General features: G+C 40.6%; 1 protein-coding gene across 8 annotated transcripts; it reads left to right on the forward strand.

Annotated features, from left to right (window-relative positions):
- Positions 1 to 9,680: 9,680 nt before the first annotated feature.
- tcea2 (transcription elongation factor A (SII), 2) lies at positions 9,681 to 18,720 on the forward strand. Of its 8 annotated transcripts, none has more exons than XM_072712974.1 (10): positions 9,681 to 10,057; positions 12,191 to 12,253; positions 12,337 to 12,442; positions 12,695 to 12,785; positions 13,274 to 13,407; positions 13,923 to 13,979; positions 14,356 to 14,510; positions 14,784 to 14,930; positions 16,173 to 16,244; positions 16,552 to 18,720. In XM_072712974.1, the coding sequence occupies exons 1-10, from the start codon at positions 9,989 to 9,991 to the stop codon at positions 16,558 to 16,560; spliced, it is 903 nt and encodes a 300-aa protein (XP_072569075.1). In that variant the 5' UTR covers positions 9,681 to 9,988; the 3' UTR covers positions 16,561 to 18,720. The 8 variants fall into 8 exon arrangements, with proteins under 8 accessions (XP_072569075.1, XP_072569077.1, XP_072569078.1 ...); XM_072712976.1 differs by lacking the exon at positions 9,681 to 10,057 and adding an exon at positions 10,097 to 10,504; XM_072712977.1 differs by lacking the exon at positions 9,681 to 10,057 and adding an exon at positions 10,099 to 10,433.
- Positions 18,721 to 21,234: the final 2,514 nt, after the last annotated feature.

Raw genomic sequence — 21,234 nt, forward strand, 5'->3', positions numbered from 1 at the left:
ATAATGAGCTTAACTGCTAAGTGTTGACCCTAAAGTTTCCTCCTCCTCACTCGCCGAAGACATCAGCAGCAATAATTCACAGCAACAAGGCCAAGGCTGTGGGTCAATATTCGGGAAAACCCAAACCTTAACAGGTCCCCATGCCTGGCCCGTGAAAATGTCACAATGACCTCACAAACAAAGCGGGGCTGATTCCCTCATTAGCCAACTGAAATGCGAAACTCTGCATTTCTCTAGGAGGCAGGCTGGCTCCTGCTGAGGTGGAGTTTCCTTGCATAGACCCTCACAGCCATGCACAGCCTGCGTTCAGGGAGTCACTTGAGGACTGCTGGATAGTGCATCAGCCATAGGTCACACTCAGCCACACCGACTAGTCTCACTACTGATTGGAGAATTGCACTGCATCAGTTAGCGGCACAACATTACCGAGCCGAACTCTTCCCCAGCCACAGCTACAACTGTACTAATCCCACAACCAGTTGCTGTGCTGAGTCTCTCCGCAACACCCCATTTTTACTGCTGTTTCCCTTATTACTTTCTATGTTGCTGACTCAGTCATATGTCGAAAAGCAGCTTTTCTAGAAACACTGATGGTAGTACAAATGATGGATATAGGACATACAGTCAGGGGCGCTGCCAAAGATTTCGGACCCCATGAAAGCATATCATACCGGCCCCTCGGTCCAGACCAATCTAGTTATTTTCCAAATTTTTAGGGCCAATTGTCCTAACTCCCAACCACCCCCTCTCTGTATGGCACCCCTGGGTACAGTATACTCAAGAACAAATTCATAGTGTGCTGGTAATGGTTGATGTGGTTTGATTATTGCAGGCCTCTTGGATCTTTTGTGGAGAACTCACACTTTGAAACTCTGTGCTACAAAATATTTATGCAAAATGAAACCGTTGACTTTTTAATAAATAATAATAATAATAATAATAATAATAATAATAATAATAATAACATGGGAAAATTCAAACTTTTAAATTAATATTTTGTATTCAGAACCTCGGCATTTATCCTGAAACATTTCTTGAACGTATAAATCTGCCAGGTGAAGGGTTTAACAATGTTCTGCTTCGCTGGATGGGGTAACAGCGACGTCTATTGGAGGCTAGGAAGTAAAGATCAGTACTGTAAGTATCGGGAGGATTTAATACATTGGCGGTTCGAAAACAGTAGCAGTTATGGAAAAGATCAGGGACTAAGTTTACCTGGGGCTTAACTTTATTATTATTATTATTATTATTTATTTTTTTTGGATGGAGGATAATTAGCGCATACTCGGGGCTATAACTCGGGGCTATAACTCCGAGTGATCGGACCTAATGACGCCTATGGAACACCCTGTTCACCCAATGAATGAATTCTCAAAATTTAACTAATTACATTTAGTGGCATACGCAGTATAGGCAATTGCTAGGGGCGCCATCCATTCAAAGGGGGCGCCCAGGAAAAGGAGAAGAAATGAACAAAAGAAAAGAAAAAAAAACTTTTACTATATTTATTAACTAATACTATTTTCCATTATTATAATTATAAAATTATAATAACAACAACAAAAAACTTAAATAAGCAGATCTTATTCAATAAACGATATTTTTTGGTTTGTTTTTAAGTGACTCTGATGCTGCGTGATACGATTAACAGTATCTAATTCAAAAAGACATTGTCATGTCAAAAAGACCTAAGTCCTCCGGTGCCCAGGGAAGAAAAGAAGAGAAGGAAAAATGGGAAAAAGACAGAAGTAATAATTACTAATGAGAGTAATTGGCATCGGGGCTAAAATACTCGGGGCTATAGCTACGAGTGATCGGATCGGGTTGTGTCTGTGGGCCGTATAGTGTTACTATAGCTAGCTTACTATATTTGCTAATTTAATATATAACTACAATTAACATCAGCTAATCCCTATGTAAATTCATTAGGGAAAGCTGGAAATACTTTTCAGGAGTTTGAGTATGGGGAATAACCTACATGATTTTCAGAAATACACTTTTTCGTTTGTGTTGCTGCACCTGCACGATCCACCCACTGTGTCTTTATCAAGACAGCGACTTTAATAGTCAAATAAATTCCTTTCCGTTTCCATCAACCTTTTAACTAACAGTTGTAAGCCTTTGCATTTTCATGATTGATTATTGATTAGTTTTATGCATATTTACGTATAGGAAACAGCATTGTTATGTGAGAGAAGTGCTCATTCAATTTTCGTGCATGAATGCTAGCCAGGTGTAATTTCTCTTGTGGGTTAGTTTCTGTGTATAAAGTTTTAATGTGGCTTAGGTGCTGTTATTGGCTGGGTTTTAATACCGCCGCTGCCAGGGGTGGTCAGTCCTATAGGCGACATAGGCGACCGCCCAGGGCAGCACCTTACGACTTACCAGCCAATTTCACTTTATTTTTCCGTATTTTCTATAAAGGATAACTAATCGAGAGCTCATTTGGACTACAAGGCATCCATAAAACTTCGCTAGACCGACAGACAAGTTCGCAAAACCTAAAATGGTAGCGCAAAACATATTCCTTTTTGGTATTTTCCTGATAAAGATCAAATTAACATTAACGTTTCACTGCATATTTATAAACTTAGCAAATTTCCCCTCATTCTTTTACACCCAATCTTCCCCTCTTTCTAGTCAACGAATAATGATTGATATCCATTTCAGCCAATCAACAACGAGTGTCCATCTTCGTCGTGGTAGGATTGTTGATCTTATAACTTTTTTCAACTTTTTTTTTTTTGCCAAATACAATACCATCTTTAGGCATCACATCTTTCTCAACATTCAAAACAATGCAACCTGCTGAAAGTAATCATTACCCTTTTATACATAAACAGACAAGTAAATATACATTGTGTAATTCCAGCTAATTTTTTGTGCAAAAACTGAAAAAATACAGTTAGCATATACACTCACCTAAAGGTTTATTAGGAACACCTGTTCAATTTCTCATTAATGCAATTATCTAATCAACCAATCACATGGCAGTTGCTTCAATGCATTTAGGGGTGTGGTCCTGGTCAAGACAATCTCCTGAACTACAAACTGAATGTCAGAATGGGAAAGAAAGGTGATTTAAGCAATTTTGAGCGTGGCATGGTTGTTGGTGCCAGACGGGCCGGTCTGAGTATTTCACAATCTGCTCAGTTACTGGGATTTTCATGCACAACCATTTCTAGGGTTTACAAAGAATGGTGTGCAAAGGGAAAAACATCCAGTATGCGGCAGTCCTGTGGGGGAAAATGCCTTGTTAATGCTAGAGGTCAGAGGAGAATGGGCCGACTGATTCAAGCTGATAGAAGAGCAACTTTGACTGAAATAACCACTCGTTACAACCGAGATATGCAGCAAAGCATTTGTGAAGCCACAACACGCACAACCTTGAGGCGGATGGGCTACAACAGCAGAAGACCCCACTGGTTACCACTCATCTCCACTACAAATAGGAAAAAGAGGCTACAATTTGCACGAGCTCAGCAAAATTGGACAGTTGAAGACTGGAAAAATGTTGCCTGGTCTGATGAGTCTCGATTTCTGTTGAGACATTGAAATGGTAGAGTCAAAATTTGGCGTAAACATAATGAGAACATGGATCCATCATGCCTTGTTACCACTGTGCAGGCTGGTGGTGGTGGTGTAATGGTGTGGGGGATGTTTTCTTGGCACTAAGAGGCCTAAAGTGTGCCAATTGGGCATCGTTTAAATGCCACGGCCTACCTGAGCATTGTTTCTGACCATGTCCATCCCTTTATGACCACCATGTACCCATCCTCTGATGGCTACTTCCAGCAGGATAATGCACCATGTCACAAAGCTCGAATCATTTCAAATTGGTTTCTTGAACATGACAATGAGTTCACTGTACTAAAATGGCCCCCACAGTCACCAGATCTCAACCCAATAGAGCATCTTTGGGATGTGGTGGAACGGGAGCTTCGTGCCCTGGATGTGCATCCCACAAATCTCCATCAACTGCAAGATGCTATCCTATCAATATGGGCCAAGATTTCTAAAGAATGCTTTCAGCACCTTGTTGAATCAATGCCACGTAGAATTAAGGCAGTTCTGAAGGCGAAAGGGGGTCAAAAATCGTATTAGTATGGTGTTCCTAATAATCCTTTAGGTGAGTGTATATTAATGACAATAAGAAACAAAAAGGGAGGCTAAGGAATCTACAGTGAGGCTGTACTTGCTCTAGGAATGCTTCTGTGATAAGTAGGTAAGAACTGGTTTATACAGTGAATTGAATGGTCCAATAGCCTTTTCCAGAAATTACCCTTAGGAAATTTACCCTTAGGAACAGGTAGAGCTCTGGGTAGGAGAGGTTAACGTTCTAGCTTTCTTCTATAGATAGGAGAGATGAAGTTCCAAAATAGCTGGTGATGAATGAGGTTCAGAGATTTTCACTGATGTCTCATTGGAATTGCACCAGAATGGAATGCTTGATTTTTTTCATGCATTTTTATTTATTCATATATTTTAGAATAATTGCTATTATGATTGCTTTATAGTTGTGTTTTCATCCATTCTGAGGGTGTAGGATATTTCTGTCCCCAGGAGCTCAAGCACACTCATTGGTGTCAAAATGGAGAGCTGTGTTAGGGTGTTTGTGGTTCAGTATCAATTATAATTCTACTATGTTTATGGTATTGAGCTTTGGATTATTACTGAATCTTTTGCATTGGGTACCAGGAAAAGGTAGGGGCCTTGGTGGACCGGTCATTGGCTACCAAAACTGCATTTAGGGACATGGAATGTAATCTCTGTGGTGTGAAAGGAGCCTGAGCTGGTGCGGGAGTTAGAGAGATACCAACTTCATATAGTCAGGCTCACCTCAACGCACAGGTCAGTCTCTGGAACTAAACTCCTGGAGAAGTGCTTGGCTCTATTCCAGTCTGGAGTTGCCCTGGGTGAGAGGCACTGGGCAGGTGTGGGCTTACTCATGGCCCCCCGGTTTGGCGCCACTGCATTGGAGTTCAACATGGTGAATTAGAGGGTCACCTCCCCTCAACTCTTAGTCAGGGGACGGGCTCTGACTGCTGTCTGTGCATATGCACTGAACACGAGCTCAGAGTATCTGGCCTTCTTGGAGACCTCGGATGGGGTGCTGGAATGTGCCTCCTCTAGGAACATCATTGTTCTACTGGGGGATTTTAATACTCATGTGAGTAACGACAGTGATAGTAGGGTGTGATAGGGAGAAACGGCCAGCCCGATCTGAAAATGAGCAGTACTCTGTTATGGGACTTCTGTGTTGACCATAGTTTGTCTATAAAAAACACCATGTTTGAGCATAAGGGTGTTCATAAGTCCACCTGGCACCACAGCACCCTGATCTCGAGCTGGTGGTCTGCACCTGATGCTGAACAGACCCAGTAGACTCAAACATACTGTATAGTGAGGGTGTGCTGGGAGCATCTGGCAGAGTCCCCTGTCCAGGAGATCTTCAACTCACACCTACAGTAGAACTTCTCTTGCATTCAAAGGAAGACTGGGGACATTGAGCCTGATTGGGCAATGTTCTGTGCTTCCATAATTGAGGTGGTTATACAGAGCTGTGGCCATAATGATGTTGGTGCCTGTTGTGGTGACAATCCATAAACCTGATGGTGGACATCAGCAGCAAAGGGAGTCATCACGCTGAAGAAGGAGACCTTCCAAGCTTGGTTGTCTGGTGGGACTCCTGAAGCAGTTTTGGCTTTGGCAGTTGCAGAAGCAAAAACTGTGACTATTGGTCTGTCTAAAAGAGATTCTGGGAATCCATCAGGTGACTCAGGAGGGGGAAACAGGGCGTTATCCATAATGTTTACAGCAGAGGTGGAGTGCTGTTGAGCTGTTCAAGGTTCTTGATGTTATTTGGCTGTCTTGGCTGACATGCCTCTTCCCAAGTGATGCCCCACACCTTGTGAAATCAGTCCGGGACCATTTTTAGATGTAGTCATCCCATATCTATGGCAGTGCTAGCTATTTAATAAGGTCCAGGGCTGTTTGAGGTACCACATTGGCTTTGACAAATTGTGGTTTTTGGGACCCAAAGGCCCTTTCAATTACTTAGAGGTGAGCTCAAGCCGTGTCTCCCATTTATTTTTTTGTGATTAACATTTTTTATTAGAAGATACAACATATCATGAACATATAAATCACACAGTACATAGAGTATGATATAAAGATTACAAAAGAAGCAGATAGTGACCATAGTCGATTACAGAGAGCTGTTACAAATTGAGATTACGAAAACATGCAAAGCATTCCCCTCATCTGTCCCCCATTTATGAAGATTATCAGCATCCATTTTTGGATGAAATCCTCCACTAACTGTGCAGTGCTAGTTGTTAGAGACCCAGGGCTTAGTACACTGGTTAGTGTAATCTATGGGTTTGGGGGGCCCAAGGCCCTACAATTACCTAGGGCAGGCCAAAAGCCCTGTTCCCCATTTGTGAAGATAGTCTGAGGCCGTTTTTAGATTAAATCTTCCAAATGCATATCATTATGAGCTCAGCTGTTATGGTATGTTATTTTCTTGTGGTTTTGCTTTGCTCTGGACAGCCTGAGGGGCTCAAACAGGGGTCCACGATTCTTCAATCTGTTTGTTGTCTTTCGGATTGGCACTGTCACAATTGACTCGGGTGGTGCTCCCAATCTTTAAGAAAGGGAACTAGAGGATGAGTTCCAACTTCAGGGGGATCACACTCCTCAGCCTCCCTGGGAAGGTCTATGCCTGGGTACTGGAGAAGAGATTCCATCATTTGGTCGAGTCTCAGATCCAGAATGCGGATTCTGGTCACGGTATACTGGACCAGCTCTTTACCCTCCCAAGGATACTAGATAGTTCATGAGAGTTTACCCAACCAGCCTACATATGTTTTTTGGACTTTTGACATATGACCATGTTCATTTGGGGGTTCTATCCATGGTTCTTCAAGAATATGGGGTGCAAGGTCCATTGTTATGGACCATTAGGTCCCTATATAACCAGATTGAGAGTTTAGTTTGCATTCCAGGCAGTAAGCCAGACTTGTTCACTGTCAGTACATTTACATGCACACTAAGAAAATCGAATTATCGTGTTAGTCCAATATAAACCAGACTTTTAAAGTACATGAAAACGTTAGTCTGACTGAAATCACACTAGATCGAATTTCTCGAAATCAGACTAAGATACTCAGATAATGAGATTGGGAGTCGATTTACTCCTGCATGTATACGTTAGATTGGACTCAAACTGGCCTAGGCGCTCGACATGCTCCACAGATTCCCCCCTGGGATTTGACCTGGAAGTAACAGAAGAAGCCGGTATACAGAAGAAGCATGGAGCATAGCAGAAGATGTACAGCATGTATGAGATGTACAGCGCTGTAAAGCTGTCCAATTCACCACTCAACTAAAGGGCACTTTTCCACCGCATCAAGTACCATCCTTTCGGTACTTCAGGAAGGTACCAAAAGTATGGAATTTCAAAGTATTGGTGAAATTTCCACTGGCATAAAAGCTGGTACCAGTGCCGAATGACATCACAACGCGAGGCGGGGTATTTTGTACTGAATTTTAAAAATTGCTGTAGTATATTAAAGGGCTGGACGATGTGCGATATTAATACCAACATCACATGTTATGCACATCCAATTCTTACATCGCTAGTCAGCTAGATTAAAATCAGGCTTTTTCTTACCTTCAGTTTGGTACAGATATTATAGCACGGGGAGTTAATGTCTTGCTAAAATGTTTTTACTCTGTCATAGGTAAAAAACCTAGCAAGTTTTTCAATTTTAATGATTATTCCTCTTCAAGATTATCTAGTAAATGTTTAAAAATCAGTTTAAAGTTTACCTCTGCTGCGTTTGCATGAGTGCTGTATGCGTTCTACGAGACAATCATAATCATTTTCATCCTTGTTGTTCAAATCACTTCTATAGAGGTTCGTGAGTAATTTATTTTGAACTCCTTTTTTGTTTCATAAATACCCCAATATTTATTACAACAAAATCCCATTGCAATATTTGAAAAATTTCCAATACTGTGCTGTCATAGTATATTATACAAAATACTTCATTTCTTGTTATGCTATCCTGATCTTGTTGTTCTTCCAATCAGATCATAATTAAAGCTCGTGTCACTTCATTTGTCCATGCACCTATTATCATTAATTTTATTATTTTTTACGTCTGTGATGTAATAGGTCGACTGGTAAAGGCCCAGTACTAACAAGCTGAAAGGAGCCATATCGCTACCTATTGTAATGGAGTCAAACATACTTTGGTCAATAATTCGATTCCCCTCCCGTGCATGTACCCTGGGACAAGGACAGTAGTCCGATTAAATGGCTTAGTAAAGCTATTACCGTAGCTCGACTTAGCTATGCATGTAAACATAGTGAGTGAGTGTTGGGCTGCCCTTTGTCACTAATTCTGTTCATAACTTTTATAGACAGAACTTCTAGGTGTAGCGAAGGGGTGGAGGGTGTCTGGTGCAGTGACCTGAGGATCATATCTTTGCTTTTTTCAAATGATGTGACTCTGTTGGCTTCATCAAGCTGTGAATTTCTGCATGCAGTGAAATTGTTTGCAGCCAAATGTGAATGGGATGAGGATCAGCACCTTCAAGTCTGAGGCCATGGTCCTCAAATGGAAAAGGTTGGATTGTCACCTACAGATTAGGGATATGTTGTTTCTTGAAGCAGAGGAGTTCATGCATCTTGAGGTCTTGTTCACAAGTGAGGGAAGAATGGTGCAGGTGATCGACAGTCAGATCGGTGCAGCGTCATCAGTTATGTGGATGTTGTACTAGTTTGTTGTGGTGAAGAGAGAGCGGAGTTGGAAGGCAAAGCTATTGATTTACCGGCCGATCTACGTTCCTACCCTTAGTTATGGTCATGGGCTTTGGGTAGTGACTGAAAGAATGAGATCATGAAATCAAAAGAATCTATCTAGGATGCATCATGAACACCTCCCTGGGGGATTTCAAAAAGCTACTGATATTTTCTTGGATGGCTAGAAGAACAGTTCAGTTCCCAAACCTCTCCATAGGGGCACCCCAAGCATTGCTTTGTATTTGTTAAATGTCACCACTGGCTAACTTAATTAACTAAAATAGTATTTTAAAGTCAGAGGTATTGATTAGCCATGTGAGGTCTGCTAGTGGTCAAGTCAGAAAATACATGGGTGTATGAGACAGTTGCCACAAATACTAGTGTGACTTTAGGAGAGGTTTTGAAATGCCGTAAGCTGGCAGACTTTTACAGGCATAATTGAAGTTTTATGCAAACATGAAGATCATTTAATCATAATTTTCTTTGACTGCTTAAGACTTTTGTATAGTACTGCATATATTTATCTTCATTATATATTAATATCTAGGTGAATCACATAATATCCAATTATCTGGAGAACCAGATCTCCCTATTGTTGCATATACTACTAACATAAGTTTATAATTTTGTACACTTTTATGATAAATTGTTTTTCAAATTATTATTCAGCCGTTTGATTATACATGTATATATATTACCATATTGTATAGTTGTACCTCAGTCATTTTTTGTTTTTATATAGGTGCAAGGACTGAAAAACACATGTAGTTTCTAAAGACCAAAAAACAAAACAAAACAAAAAAAACCCGAAATATACTTCTTGCTTTACGGCTGTGATATTCTTGTTCTCTTTTACCTTCCAGCTTTGCCCAGTCACACCGGGAATTTACGGCGCCGTCAGCGTTTGATTGTTGCAGCGGGATGTAATGTGTGAAAAGGCCCAGTCACCGCACCGTGAGAAACAGCCCGGGCCTGTGCGACCCGCGGACTACAAATCCAATGGTCCCCTTCTGCTTTTTGGGAAACTCTGTCAAACGAGCGCGTCACTGCGGCAGCGCTGCATTCGGCTGGGCTGCAAAGGAGGTTTAGGGAACGATTACCTTTAAAGACAGATGGAGGTGTTAGTGTAGCGTTCGGCAAAACGGCTGCGAAGAAACGTAAACGGTAAAAAAAAAAATGGCGAAGGACCAAGAAGTGGAGCGCATCGCTAAAAAGCTAGATAAGATGGTGCAAAAGAAGAATACGGTGAGTAGCATGCAAATCGTCTCACAGAGCCACCTTTAGCGACGGTGTTCGGCTGGATGCCCTGCACACCTCTGTTTTGCTGGACATTTCTAGAAAACCTATTGTGGTGCTGTTTTTCACGCTTTCACCAAGTCGGAATGGTGACAAGAACAAAATAATGCGCATTAAAGATACAGTGCCTTAGTATAGCTTCCGTAATGAAGTCATCGGTTTGAACAGTTAATGTTGAAGATTATCATTGGTTTTTACTCCGGTTTCGCCTCGAACGCTATAGTAGCCCACATATAAATAACACCCCGACAATGAAGTTTCCCTGGAAAAGGACTCGCACTTTTTTTCTTTTAACTATCGAATAGATCATCATCTGCTAACACTGGTGACTGATATTCGCTTTAAAACCTCCATCTGTATACTGACCTAAATGGAAGCCATGGATGCATGCGCTGGGTATTGTAACTTCACGGTTATGTCCTTATGGAAATGTCGTTAGCTAAAAATATAAGGAAATGAGTTTCTCTGCAGAGGATTATTAGATGTTAGACAAGGACAACAGTTCTAAATTTTGCCTGATGACCGTTTTGCTACCTTTAGCCGGGAGCGTTAAATTGTTTTATATATGCTTTGACTAAACCGAAATTTATAAATATTAGTAGCGATCGAAGTTAAATTGTCGCCTTAATGATTCACCGTGTAAATTGGCAGTTGATGATGTATGTCACGTGTACTATAAACATATGATTTACAACCTGTTTGGGTTCCCCCTCCCTAAGCTTAGTATAGCCCATAGTTCAGCTTACTGATGAGTTGGCAGCTGGTGATGCTCCAAATCAGTAATTTATTTGCAATACCACAGAAATATGTTTCGGTGGTCATTTATTTCTTTGGGATTTAACACTAGAATGCCTAAAACCATAATGAGGAAATTGCGCACTGCAGTTCAGCCTTTTATTTATGTTTTTCGGAGGTACGGAGGAGAACTATTAAGCTATAATCTCATTTTATTAAAGTATGATTTTTGTTGGATATTTATTAGCATGTAGGATTATTTTTAATTGCTTCAATCCTCTTAAGAACAGCTGAATTGTCAGCCGCCCCACAAACCGCAATTTAACACGCCTCCTATCGGTATAATTAACAGCTGATCATTGGGCCGACTTAACCAGTCCTATTCCGGATGCATCTTACCGTGTCAGTGAAACAACGTTTCTCTCTAAGCCACATTTATACATGTTGAGGACATCCTGAAATTGCCTCGACACAACTGTTAGTCGATGGATGCAGTAACCATTCTAAACGTCGTGCGGTCGAGCAATATTCCTTAAAATCTCTATCTTCTAATAGAGGACGCATATCCTCAAACTTCTTGAAGTGCAAGTGAGGGATTAGAAGTATTTTTGCCTGAACTGCTTACATCATCCATAGAAATATTTCAGTGAATTGTAAAATAGTGCCTTGAAGGATTACCTTTCATTTGCTTGTGAAAATGTATCATTATGCGTCCGCAGTCGGTCTATGATTTTAGTACCGTTTTGTATATTTGCTGCCCTGGTGTTCAGTGTTACTGACCTCTCTGTGTGGTGATGAAGTTCTTTAATGTAGTAAACATTCTTTGCTGCTTTCACTCACAAAATGCATCGCACCCTTAATGGTGTGTTCTACAACACCAAACAACCGCAGGGTTGTGGGCTCGATTCCTGTCTCTCCTCTGTGTGTGTGTAGAGTTTGCATGTTCTTTCATGTTACTGGCAAGGCTGGACTAGGATTAAAAATCGACCCTGGACAGTGGGGGCCCCCACCACATATTTTGCAGCCCCACACACCTGTAGGCCCACTGGGAACATGCTTTGTATGCCATATGGCCAGTTCAGTCCTGGTCACTAGGAAACTCTGGAGTCCATTCGCATCCTGGAGGCTTGAGGTTAGGTTAATGGCCATCTTCAAATTACCCATAGTGCATCCTTGTGAATGCTGGCATGTAAGTGACGTGTAATGGATAGGCAGCCTGCCTCTATACTGGAATTTAGCATTTCAGTGCTACAATTTTTTTCCCTTTTAATCTGTTCCTTTATGATGTTGTGCCCTTAAGAAATTGGATTGCCAAGTTGCTTTTCATTTAATATCTCTATCTTTCAGGATGGTGCCATAGACTTGCTGAAGGAATTGAAAAACATGAAAATGTCTTTAGAAACGCTGCAGGTAAACCGCTCGCCTTGCGGAAAGCCGTCAGGTGGCTGCTCGACCTAGAAAAGGAACAAGACTGAATTAAGTTATCATTTTAGTCCACCAGAATTGGTATGTCAGTGAACGCAGTGAGAAAGCAAAGTACAGAGGAAGAGGTGCAGACCTTGGCGAAATCGCTCATCAAATCCTGGAAGAAATTGCTAGGTATGAAAATGCATTACTGCAGTGTTGAATTTTTTTAAGGGATAAAATGTTACATTCGTATTGGGCTTTATTACATTTGCTGTAGGCTGGGCATGTGCGTGTGTATGAGACCAAAGTAAGGGCTCAATTAATGAATTAATGTTCTTGGTACATTAAAGTATTTCTTTCCAGTGGTTTCCATTTTGTGTATTCATTTGATGTGACTTAGATATAATATTTTAACTCATTAATTTCTGCTTACTTTTTCCTAAGATGGTTCAGAAAGCAAACCAGAAGAGAAAAAAAAAGATTGCTCCCCCCTGACATCATCTTCCACAGGAAGTCCAGGCTCAAGTGACCAGAGGTGGGTTTCTCCCTGCATGCAGACAGGTCTGAGTAACAGTCGCATTACACAGTGTACAGTGTGTGACTTGTGTTGCTATGCTTATAAAAGGTACCAGATGATGCTCATATAAGTAAGTAAATGATGTACACAAACCTGCAAAATTCCAGTGTGTGATTTGATAAGGTCCTTATTTTAACCTTAGATATAGTAATGTTTGCTCTGTATTGGATGCCCCTGTTAAGTTTCTGATGTAAAAGACAATTACATTCTTGTATTGTTGCATTATAATTATTTGTTCTAGTGTCTATCTGTATAACCCTGCACACTAACTTGTACTTTAAAAAAAGGGGGGGGGACTTTTATTTTGGAGATACCGTAGGGTGTCTGGCACACGTGTGGAAAAAGGAGGCGCTGGGAAGGTGGTGCCTGAAGTGAAAATAAAAAGTAAAAAAGTTTATTTACATAAAAGATGCATTTTTTTTTATTAACTCCCTCCCAACAAAAAGCTCAAGCAAAACACAAGACATGCCAAAGACACCAACCACTCCAAAGTTCATGTCCTTCCCCCCGACGCCCGTCACAACTGACAACGTTCGGACTAAGTGCCGGGAGCTCCTTGTGGCCGCCTTGAAGACGGACGGTAACTAACGTCACTGCATTCTGACAGCTGTCACTGGTAACCTACATGAAATGACTGCACTGGTGTGTGAAACTAATTTCACGTGTTGTACTGTGATTCAGCTCATTGTAGGTTTATAGGGTTGTGACCAGAATCGAGACTCTTACATTTTATTTTCATCATGACTGTATACAGATAATACTGTCCATTATTTCTGAAATCTTCTGTGTATGCAAGGTTGAGGTCACCTAGTACTGTAGGTTAACATATTTGCTTATTGGTTCTGAATAGCACATTACTGTATATAGGTCCCATTGCCAGTTGAATGGAATAGTAAATTTGTATGAATATTCTCCAGCTTCTACCACTTTAACTAACTCTTGTAGATCATCGGCAAGAAAAGATGCAATAACATTTTCATTTGAGTTACTTAGTTAATTTCTGATAATCTTGGCGGTGTTTACAGTTTTTGCCATGGATTATATGGCCATACCATGTTGGGATGAAACTAATTTTAGCCTAATTTACTTTTTCAGATGATTACAAAACCATTGGAGCAAACTGTGAGCATTTGGCTGCACAGATTGAAGAATATATCCTTTTGCTTTTTCTTAATCATTCTTTGTCCCATTACAATGCAATTTAAATCCCTTCAGTTTACTATTTCTTAACCTTAAAGTTTTCGAACATCCAGTTGACTTTAGGAGTCTGGTTTTAGGTAGATACCTTCTGGATTTGGGCACTAATTCTTTTAATTCGAGATATTTCCACAATGAGCAGAGTCTGTTTAAAAGTGGATTTTGCTCTCTTGATTTGCTTAAGGATGCAGATGGTTAATCCAGTTCTTAGACTTACATCAGCTGTGCCTTTGGGACAGTCCTGAGGTTAGGAGGTTATCGTCTGTTCTGCTTGTGCATATAGTGAATCAAAGTTCAGTAGCTGTCGTCCTTAACAGTTTCCTGGATGCACGCATCTACCAGGACTTCAAATCTACAGACATGAAGTACAAGGCCAGGCTACGGAGCCGGATCTCCAACCTGAAGGACCAGAAGAACCCAGATCTACGTCGCAACGTGCTCTGTGGGAACATCTCTCCAGAGCGCATTGCCACTATGACTGCAGAGGTTTGTGTGCAGCCCACCTTACGATTGACAGTGTGCCGGCATTGTTCAGCAGTATCTACCATTTCTTTGTGTTCTTCAATTGAATAGTATCAGTACAGGGTTATAGGTGTATAAATATTGCATATACGTATAAATACATTGACTTTCAGTGTCCTGTGTCACTAGTGAAATTCATCAGATTAACGTTTTACCATTTGGGTGGGTGTTATGGAGTATGCCGTGCTGTAGGCTGTGTGAGGAGTATATCATCAAGTTGTGGACACACACATGTAGGAAATGGCGAGTGCAGAGCTCAAGGAGATCAGGAAGGCGCTGACCAAGGAGTCCATCCGGGAGCACCAGCTGTCCAAAGTAGGCGGCACTGAGACGGACATGTTTGTCTGCGGGAAATGCAAAGGGAAGAACTGTACCTATACGCAGGTATGCAGTTTAATAAATCACTGCTTTTCATTATTGGTTTGTGCAGTGAAGGACTGATCCTCTTCATGAATGTCCATATGTTTTGCTTCATTTAGCTTCTAGGCTGAAACTGTGTACTGTTAGTGACTTCTGAGCATGGTGTACCTTTCCTGTAACATCAACACGCATGGTGCTCTTCCAGTGCCACCATGAACTGACCAGTACACGAGCCATACCACAAAGAGGCAGTTCTCTATTGTAAATTATGCAAGACTTACCTGTGCTGTATTGGCTCTGTTTACTAGCAGGGCCTAAAGTGTGACTAAACCGAGCTGGTTGTGTCGGCACCATCTGATTGGTCGATATGCGTGGATTGCCTGAAGGAAAAAAGAGCATATTCTATATCCTGTATTATTCATTATTAGTAGTATCGCACATTGTGATGTATTGATGCATTCCCGATAATTCTGAAAACTTCCCACCTCCTGCTTAAAAAAAGTACTATAGAATGGCCGAATGGAGTCTATTTGTAATGCAAATTTATGCAAGCGAATGCTAATTCTGCTAGCATTTGATGCTGACATAAGTCATCGCGTACACTGTGTGAATACAGACGCTCTTCTACTTATGAACTTTCAAATTACGAACTTTCAAATTACGAACTTTCAAATTACGAACTTTCAAATTATGAACTTTCAGACATACGAACGAAGAGGACTGCAAGTCCAAATTGTGTTCATTGGGCTCCCATTTCCTGTCCGCAACATCAATTTTTTTATTTTTCTGTATGCAAGATGCCAATTCCGCCTAGTACAACTTCTGCCCGCTACTCCCACCGCGCAGCAGCGTTGCGTGCGTTCTCCCAGCACCCTTTGTTACTTGTAGTTGCGTATACCCTTAAAATAATGTTGCATAACGACTTACGTTCTGAACGGCCATTCGTAACTTGAAATGTTCGTATCTCATTCATAAGTAGAGGAGTGTCTGTACTAAATAAGCATCTCTTTGGTTTTACGTCACTGTCGCTCTCTTAACCCAGCAACGCCTTTACAAGGCCGGCCCTTCTGCAGTGGAAAATCAAAGTGAGCTGGAACTGCACTGTAACTAGTGTCTCTTTGTGGTATGGACCAGGTGTACAGCCTGCTTCCTGTATTCCACTGGAAAAGCTCCCTTAGTTATTCACCTCGCCTTTAAAGTAAAGTTGGAAGTTCTGTAGCTTCTGCCTGTAGGTCATGAGCATTGCATTCAATAATGTGCTTACAGGTCCAGACACGCAGTGCAGATGAACCCATGACCACATTTGTGTTGTGTAACCAGTGTGGGAACAGATGGAAGGTAAGTCGCTCGGAGGCATCAGGTTACTTATTGGTGTAAATGGCTCTTTTAAGTTATGTGATCATTAGTATTTCATCAGGGATATAATGCATGTTATAGTAAAACTGCCAAAACTTTTATTGGTTGTTGTATTAACTAGGTTTTATTTGTTTGCTGCTCCGCTCCGCCCTACCATGCGGGTTTTCAACATTCATTTTTTAAAAGCTGTAAAATAATCACAAGTGTGTTCTGGGTTAATTTATTTAAAGATGTACGCAGCACGACTTTTGCTGTAAAGGTTGAAACTTCTGTCCTCCTCTCTCCTTAGTTCTGCTAAGCCATGATGCTTTTGTTCCAAGAGCCAACAGGATGGATAACGGAAAGTTGCTTTGTTATATATGCAGATTTTTTTTTCATCACGATTTTTTATAAACTAAATTTAATGCTAGAGTTTAATACTGCATCTAAGCTGCGATTTAGGTGTGTGTGTGTATGTGTGTGTATGTGTGTGTGTGTGTGTGTGTGTGTGTGTGTGTGTGTGTGTGTGTGTGGTTTTTTTTCCCTCTCCCCTTAAGGCCATGACATCTTGAGCAGCTTTGGTTGATGTTTTTTGCTTCTGATCAGGTCATGTAATCTTATTTTGCCGCCTTAAACAAGTTGTGCCTTTTTGTATGACTGACATTGTACATGGTTCAACATGATCTGATGTTTAACAAAGTGTTGTGTTAAAATGTGTATATTGTGGCCCCTCCCTCCTTGAGTAAACAACACATTTCCAATTTGCCGAGTTCTACAATAAAATGGAAGTGGTGTCATGCATCTTTATAAATTTCCTTGAGTAGCATGATTTTTATTTCTTCCTTTTATCATGAAGATGGTGTGATTATATCATATTTAGGTTGATTTCAAAATAGTTTAATGCTTTACTTTGACCTCTAATATATGGTTCTGGTCTGGTTGCAAATTAAATGTAGGAATGCTTTTCTGCCACTAGATGGCTTGTGAGGAGCATCTGCTTTGGTACAAGCTGTTAATGAAATAAGGCTCTAACTGATTGTTATGAAGATCTGAATTAAAAAATGAAACAACTGCTAATGCTGGACCTATGGTCAGTGTCATGAAATCATGAAACGCCTAGAATACAAATGTCAGTTAATATGTGATGTGAATAGCTGAAGTGATGTTTTCACACAGAATCAAACACTGGTGGATAATTAAGAGAACATTATTATTATTATTATTTTAATAAAGTAAATTCTGAGAGAAGGTTAGGTGTTTTGAAATTGTATTTGACTGATGGTTTCTGTAATGAATTCTTCCAGGCAATGTTTTCAGCCAGTATATTAACAGACCAGCAGGTAAGCTAAGGTTATGACAAGCATTTGGGATGTTTGAGAGCAAGGAATTGAATCAGTGCAGTTGTATGTTGGGATGGAAAGATTTATGGGTAAGTGAAAGTTTAGATTTCACTATACTTGTCAGGATGCACACCATTGCTCCAGTACAGCTGCTGAAACGGCAGTCCTTTGTTAAGCGATGTGGGTGGGGTTATCATGCGTGTCTGGACATATACTTTGCAAAAAGGGGGATCATTGCTAGATAAGAGGAATTTAGAACCATTAAGAACTTGCTGAATGCAAAATATGTAGTAATATTGTTTATGCCATTTAGAATAAGCTCCCAAGGTGATTCTCGTGTTTAATAACCATGCGTTTGCTTCAAAGGCAGGAATCGAGCTTTTAGTGGATTTTGAAATGCTTCAAGTTTTATACTACAATTATAATTACAGGCATCTAGGCTTGGGATCTGTCTGTGTTAAAATCATTAACTAATGCCAATGGGACTTGACCTATATATTAAATCACTAAAATTGTTTCCTTTGTGACTTTTTAGCCATTAGGATTATTAGTCCAATGAAACTGAATAGCTGCAAGAAACTGCAAATTATTTTAATATGTTTTAAAAATGCGCAAACATACCCAAATGAATGTTTATGTGTCTGTCACTTGGATTTACTTGGCTGACGTGGAGACTCAGTGGGTAGTATTGTGGTCTCCCACCTTTGAGATTGCGGTTTTGCCCCCCCTGCACGGTCTATGTCTCTCTGGGGTGATTTTCCTTCCCACAGCCTGAAAATGCATGTGTATCCCCTGAGTTTTCTGACTCTCATAAGGTAGATGAGATTAATCCACTCATGGATCCACTGCCCCATGTCTGAAAGCTCTTTGGTGTGAAGTTTAGTTTAATGACTATATGAAATTGTATTGGCTATCAAGGTTTTTATCATTTCTTACTCATTTGCCATGCGACTGAATTGGCTAGTGTCAGCCACATTATTATGTGATGTATGTAGTGATCTTTTGATACGTATCAGAACATTAAAGAGGATAATTCTGTGGAAGCTACATGTCTGTAGGTGAAATGATTTGTGTTATTGCACTTGTGGTGTGTTTTTCCACTGGTAACCATGCGTTAAAATGACCAATATGAAACTAAATTACTCCTCATGGTCTGTTTTTTCTTTATTAGCTTGTGTGTATACATTTTTTGTCCATAGTGTATTATTCTTAGAGCACTTATATGGTGCAATACCTAATATATACAGTACCAGTGAAAAGCTTGGACACACCAAGCCGCCTACAAAGGAGAGCGTTAGTGTCGCACCACATGACCTGACCACCTGACCTAAACACCGTAGAAATGGTTTTGAAGGAGCTTTACTAGAGAGTGAAGGGAAAGCAGCCAATGAGTGTTCAGCATACATGTGGGGCCTCCTGCAGGACAGGAAAGCTTCCCAGGAGGCCGCCTCATTAGAACTGGCATAGAGAGACAGTGGGGTCAGCCGGTCCCTGGGCCAATTGGGGTTAAGGGCCTTGCTCAAGGGCCCAGTGGAGGGATCCCTCTGCCGACCCAGGGATTTGAACTGACAACCTTCTGAGTCCCAATCCAGAAAACTGCCCCCTCCCAACAAATTATTTTTTTTTTTTACAAAATGTTAGTGTGAATATTTTCTGTAAATGCCACTGTTGTCCTTGGTCTTTGTTTGTCACTGGGTGACCAAAGCTGAAGTCACAGCAGGGCTGGCATCAGGTGAACAGCATTAGTGTGCTGTTATATTTCTTAAATAGCCATACCATGAATATCTGCTTAAAAAAAACGAGACCTCCAGCAGGAAGACGGATCATTGTGATTACTAAGCAACCCATCCGCAGAGATTGTTGCACCTGAGATGTCCCCCTCTGGGGCTCAGATATGGTAAATAATGACAAATAGCATTTATTTATATTCTGGTAACATATCTCTGTCTCCAATAGGTGCGGACAGCAGATGGATAACTGGCTGCTCTTTAGTTTCAAATGTGAAACTGTAAAAGGGTTTCTTTTATTTAGCTAACATTTCAGAGATGCAAGGCTCGTGGTAAACCTGCCGCTTTCTCTACTGCTCTTGGGTGCCGATGTAACCTTAGCAAAGACTCACTGACATACGCATTTCAAGCGTAAATAGTTTGACTGAATAATTCCTTATTGTCACTCATTGATGACACCCATCTCCAAGCTGTTTATCTAGTACAGGCTGATTTCTGACCAACTGTCTGCAAATAATAAGGGATGGGTGATTCCTGTGGGTGATTCTTGCAGAAATTATGACATAAATTCATGTTTTATACTATAGGGAGCTGCACTGAGTACTTTTTTTTTTTTTTTATTACGTGTGGATATCTGTCTGCGTGTTGTTCCCCATTCCTAGCGGAATGCAGGAACTATTTTCTAAGCATCAGTGATTCATTGGAAATTAATATACTGTATGTACCCCATTTAGTGTCTCCTTTTGATGGAAAACTGTAACATTTCTCCAAAATCTTCAAGGTCTTCAATCATGGTACTTGTAATATGTTTTAGACACATGAGATATATTTTTTGTGATGAGGTGGTAATTCTGGTTTAAGACTACTCAGAAAATAAGATGAATTTAAAGTTTTATGCTTGATATCACAGATAGTTTCTCCAAAGGTACCAAACACTATGCCACTTTTACTGAATATTGAGTAATTTTGCTGATCATAAATGGTACAGGTGGAGAGTTTGTGGCTTTGTAAAGCCCAGTTTAAGTGATTAGAACTGATGTGTGAAAGAACATTAACAAAACAGGATGCATGAATACAAAGTTCTGATACTCTGAGGCCTCATATGAATTAAACTGAGGGTGAAGAAAACAAACAGAATTACCTGATATCAACTCTTATTCTCAACAGATACCTCATTGAATGCAGTACAAACCAGTAGCACTTTAGAACTCAAGAGGACCTTTCATGAAACCTTCTTAATGACTTCATTAGCTCTGAATCCATTTTCTGAAGCACTGTTAGAGTCTAAGGCCACTCAAGAACTTTTCCTCCTTGTGTCTCTGCAGGTTCAAACAACCATCCATTCATCACATGGATTTAATTAAACGGTACTGTCTATTTTTGAGCTGTTTATCCTGACCAAGTAGGGCCAGGAGTTTATCTCAGGTAGCATGGGGTACAAGGCAGAGGTAAGGCACCCTGGGTAGGATGCTATGCTTTATTAACACACACACACACACACCACAGACATGATGATTAGCTTAGAAAGGAGTAATCATGCAAGCTCCACACATACAGTACAGAGGTGTGATATGATCCTGTAACTGAGAAAGAATGAGACAACAGTGCTGCATGTTACAGTCTCTAAATGATAAAATACACCATATATCTCTGCTTTACATGTTTCCACAGTGTGACAATTATGCGCCTAAACGTACAAACACCTCACTTTAGAATTACCCTTGAAGTAGAGGGTAATACTGTTTAACATAAAATGTTGGAAAACTGTTATTTAAAATGGCCATAAACTGTCCCCCACACTGGGTGTTCCCATGCCTTACACCCTGTGTCTGGTGGGATTTACTCCAGGCTCATTGTGACAATGCTTTGAATCAGCTGTATGGAAGATGGATGGATGTTCATACCAATTTATACCTGGAATATGAA

This window comes from Paramormyrops kingsleyae, chromosome 6 (genome assembly GCF_048594095.1).
Source record: "Paramormyrops kingsleyae isolate MSU_618 chromosome 6, PKINGS_0.4, whole genome shotgun sequence".
NCBI lineage: Eukaryota > Metazoa > Chordata > Actinopteri > Osteoglossiformes > Mormyridae > Paramormyrops > Paramormyrops kingsleyae.

Excerpts from the sequence above, each read along its gene's own strand:
- tcea2 (XM_072712973.1), top strand. The coding sequence starts at position 11,703 with ATGGTGTGTTCTACAACACCAAACAACCGCAGGGTTGTGGGCTCGATT. Across the intron at positions 12,443-12,694 it reads ATCCTGGAAGAAATTGCTAG|ATGGTTCAGAAAGCAAACCA; the intron begins GTATGAAAATGC and ends CTTTTTCCTAAG. Across the intron at positions 13,980-14,355 it reads GGCTGCACAGATTGAAGAAT|GCATCTACCAGGACTTCAAA; the intron begins ATATCCTTTTGC and ends TCCTGGATGCAC.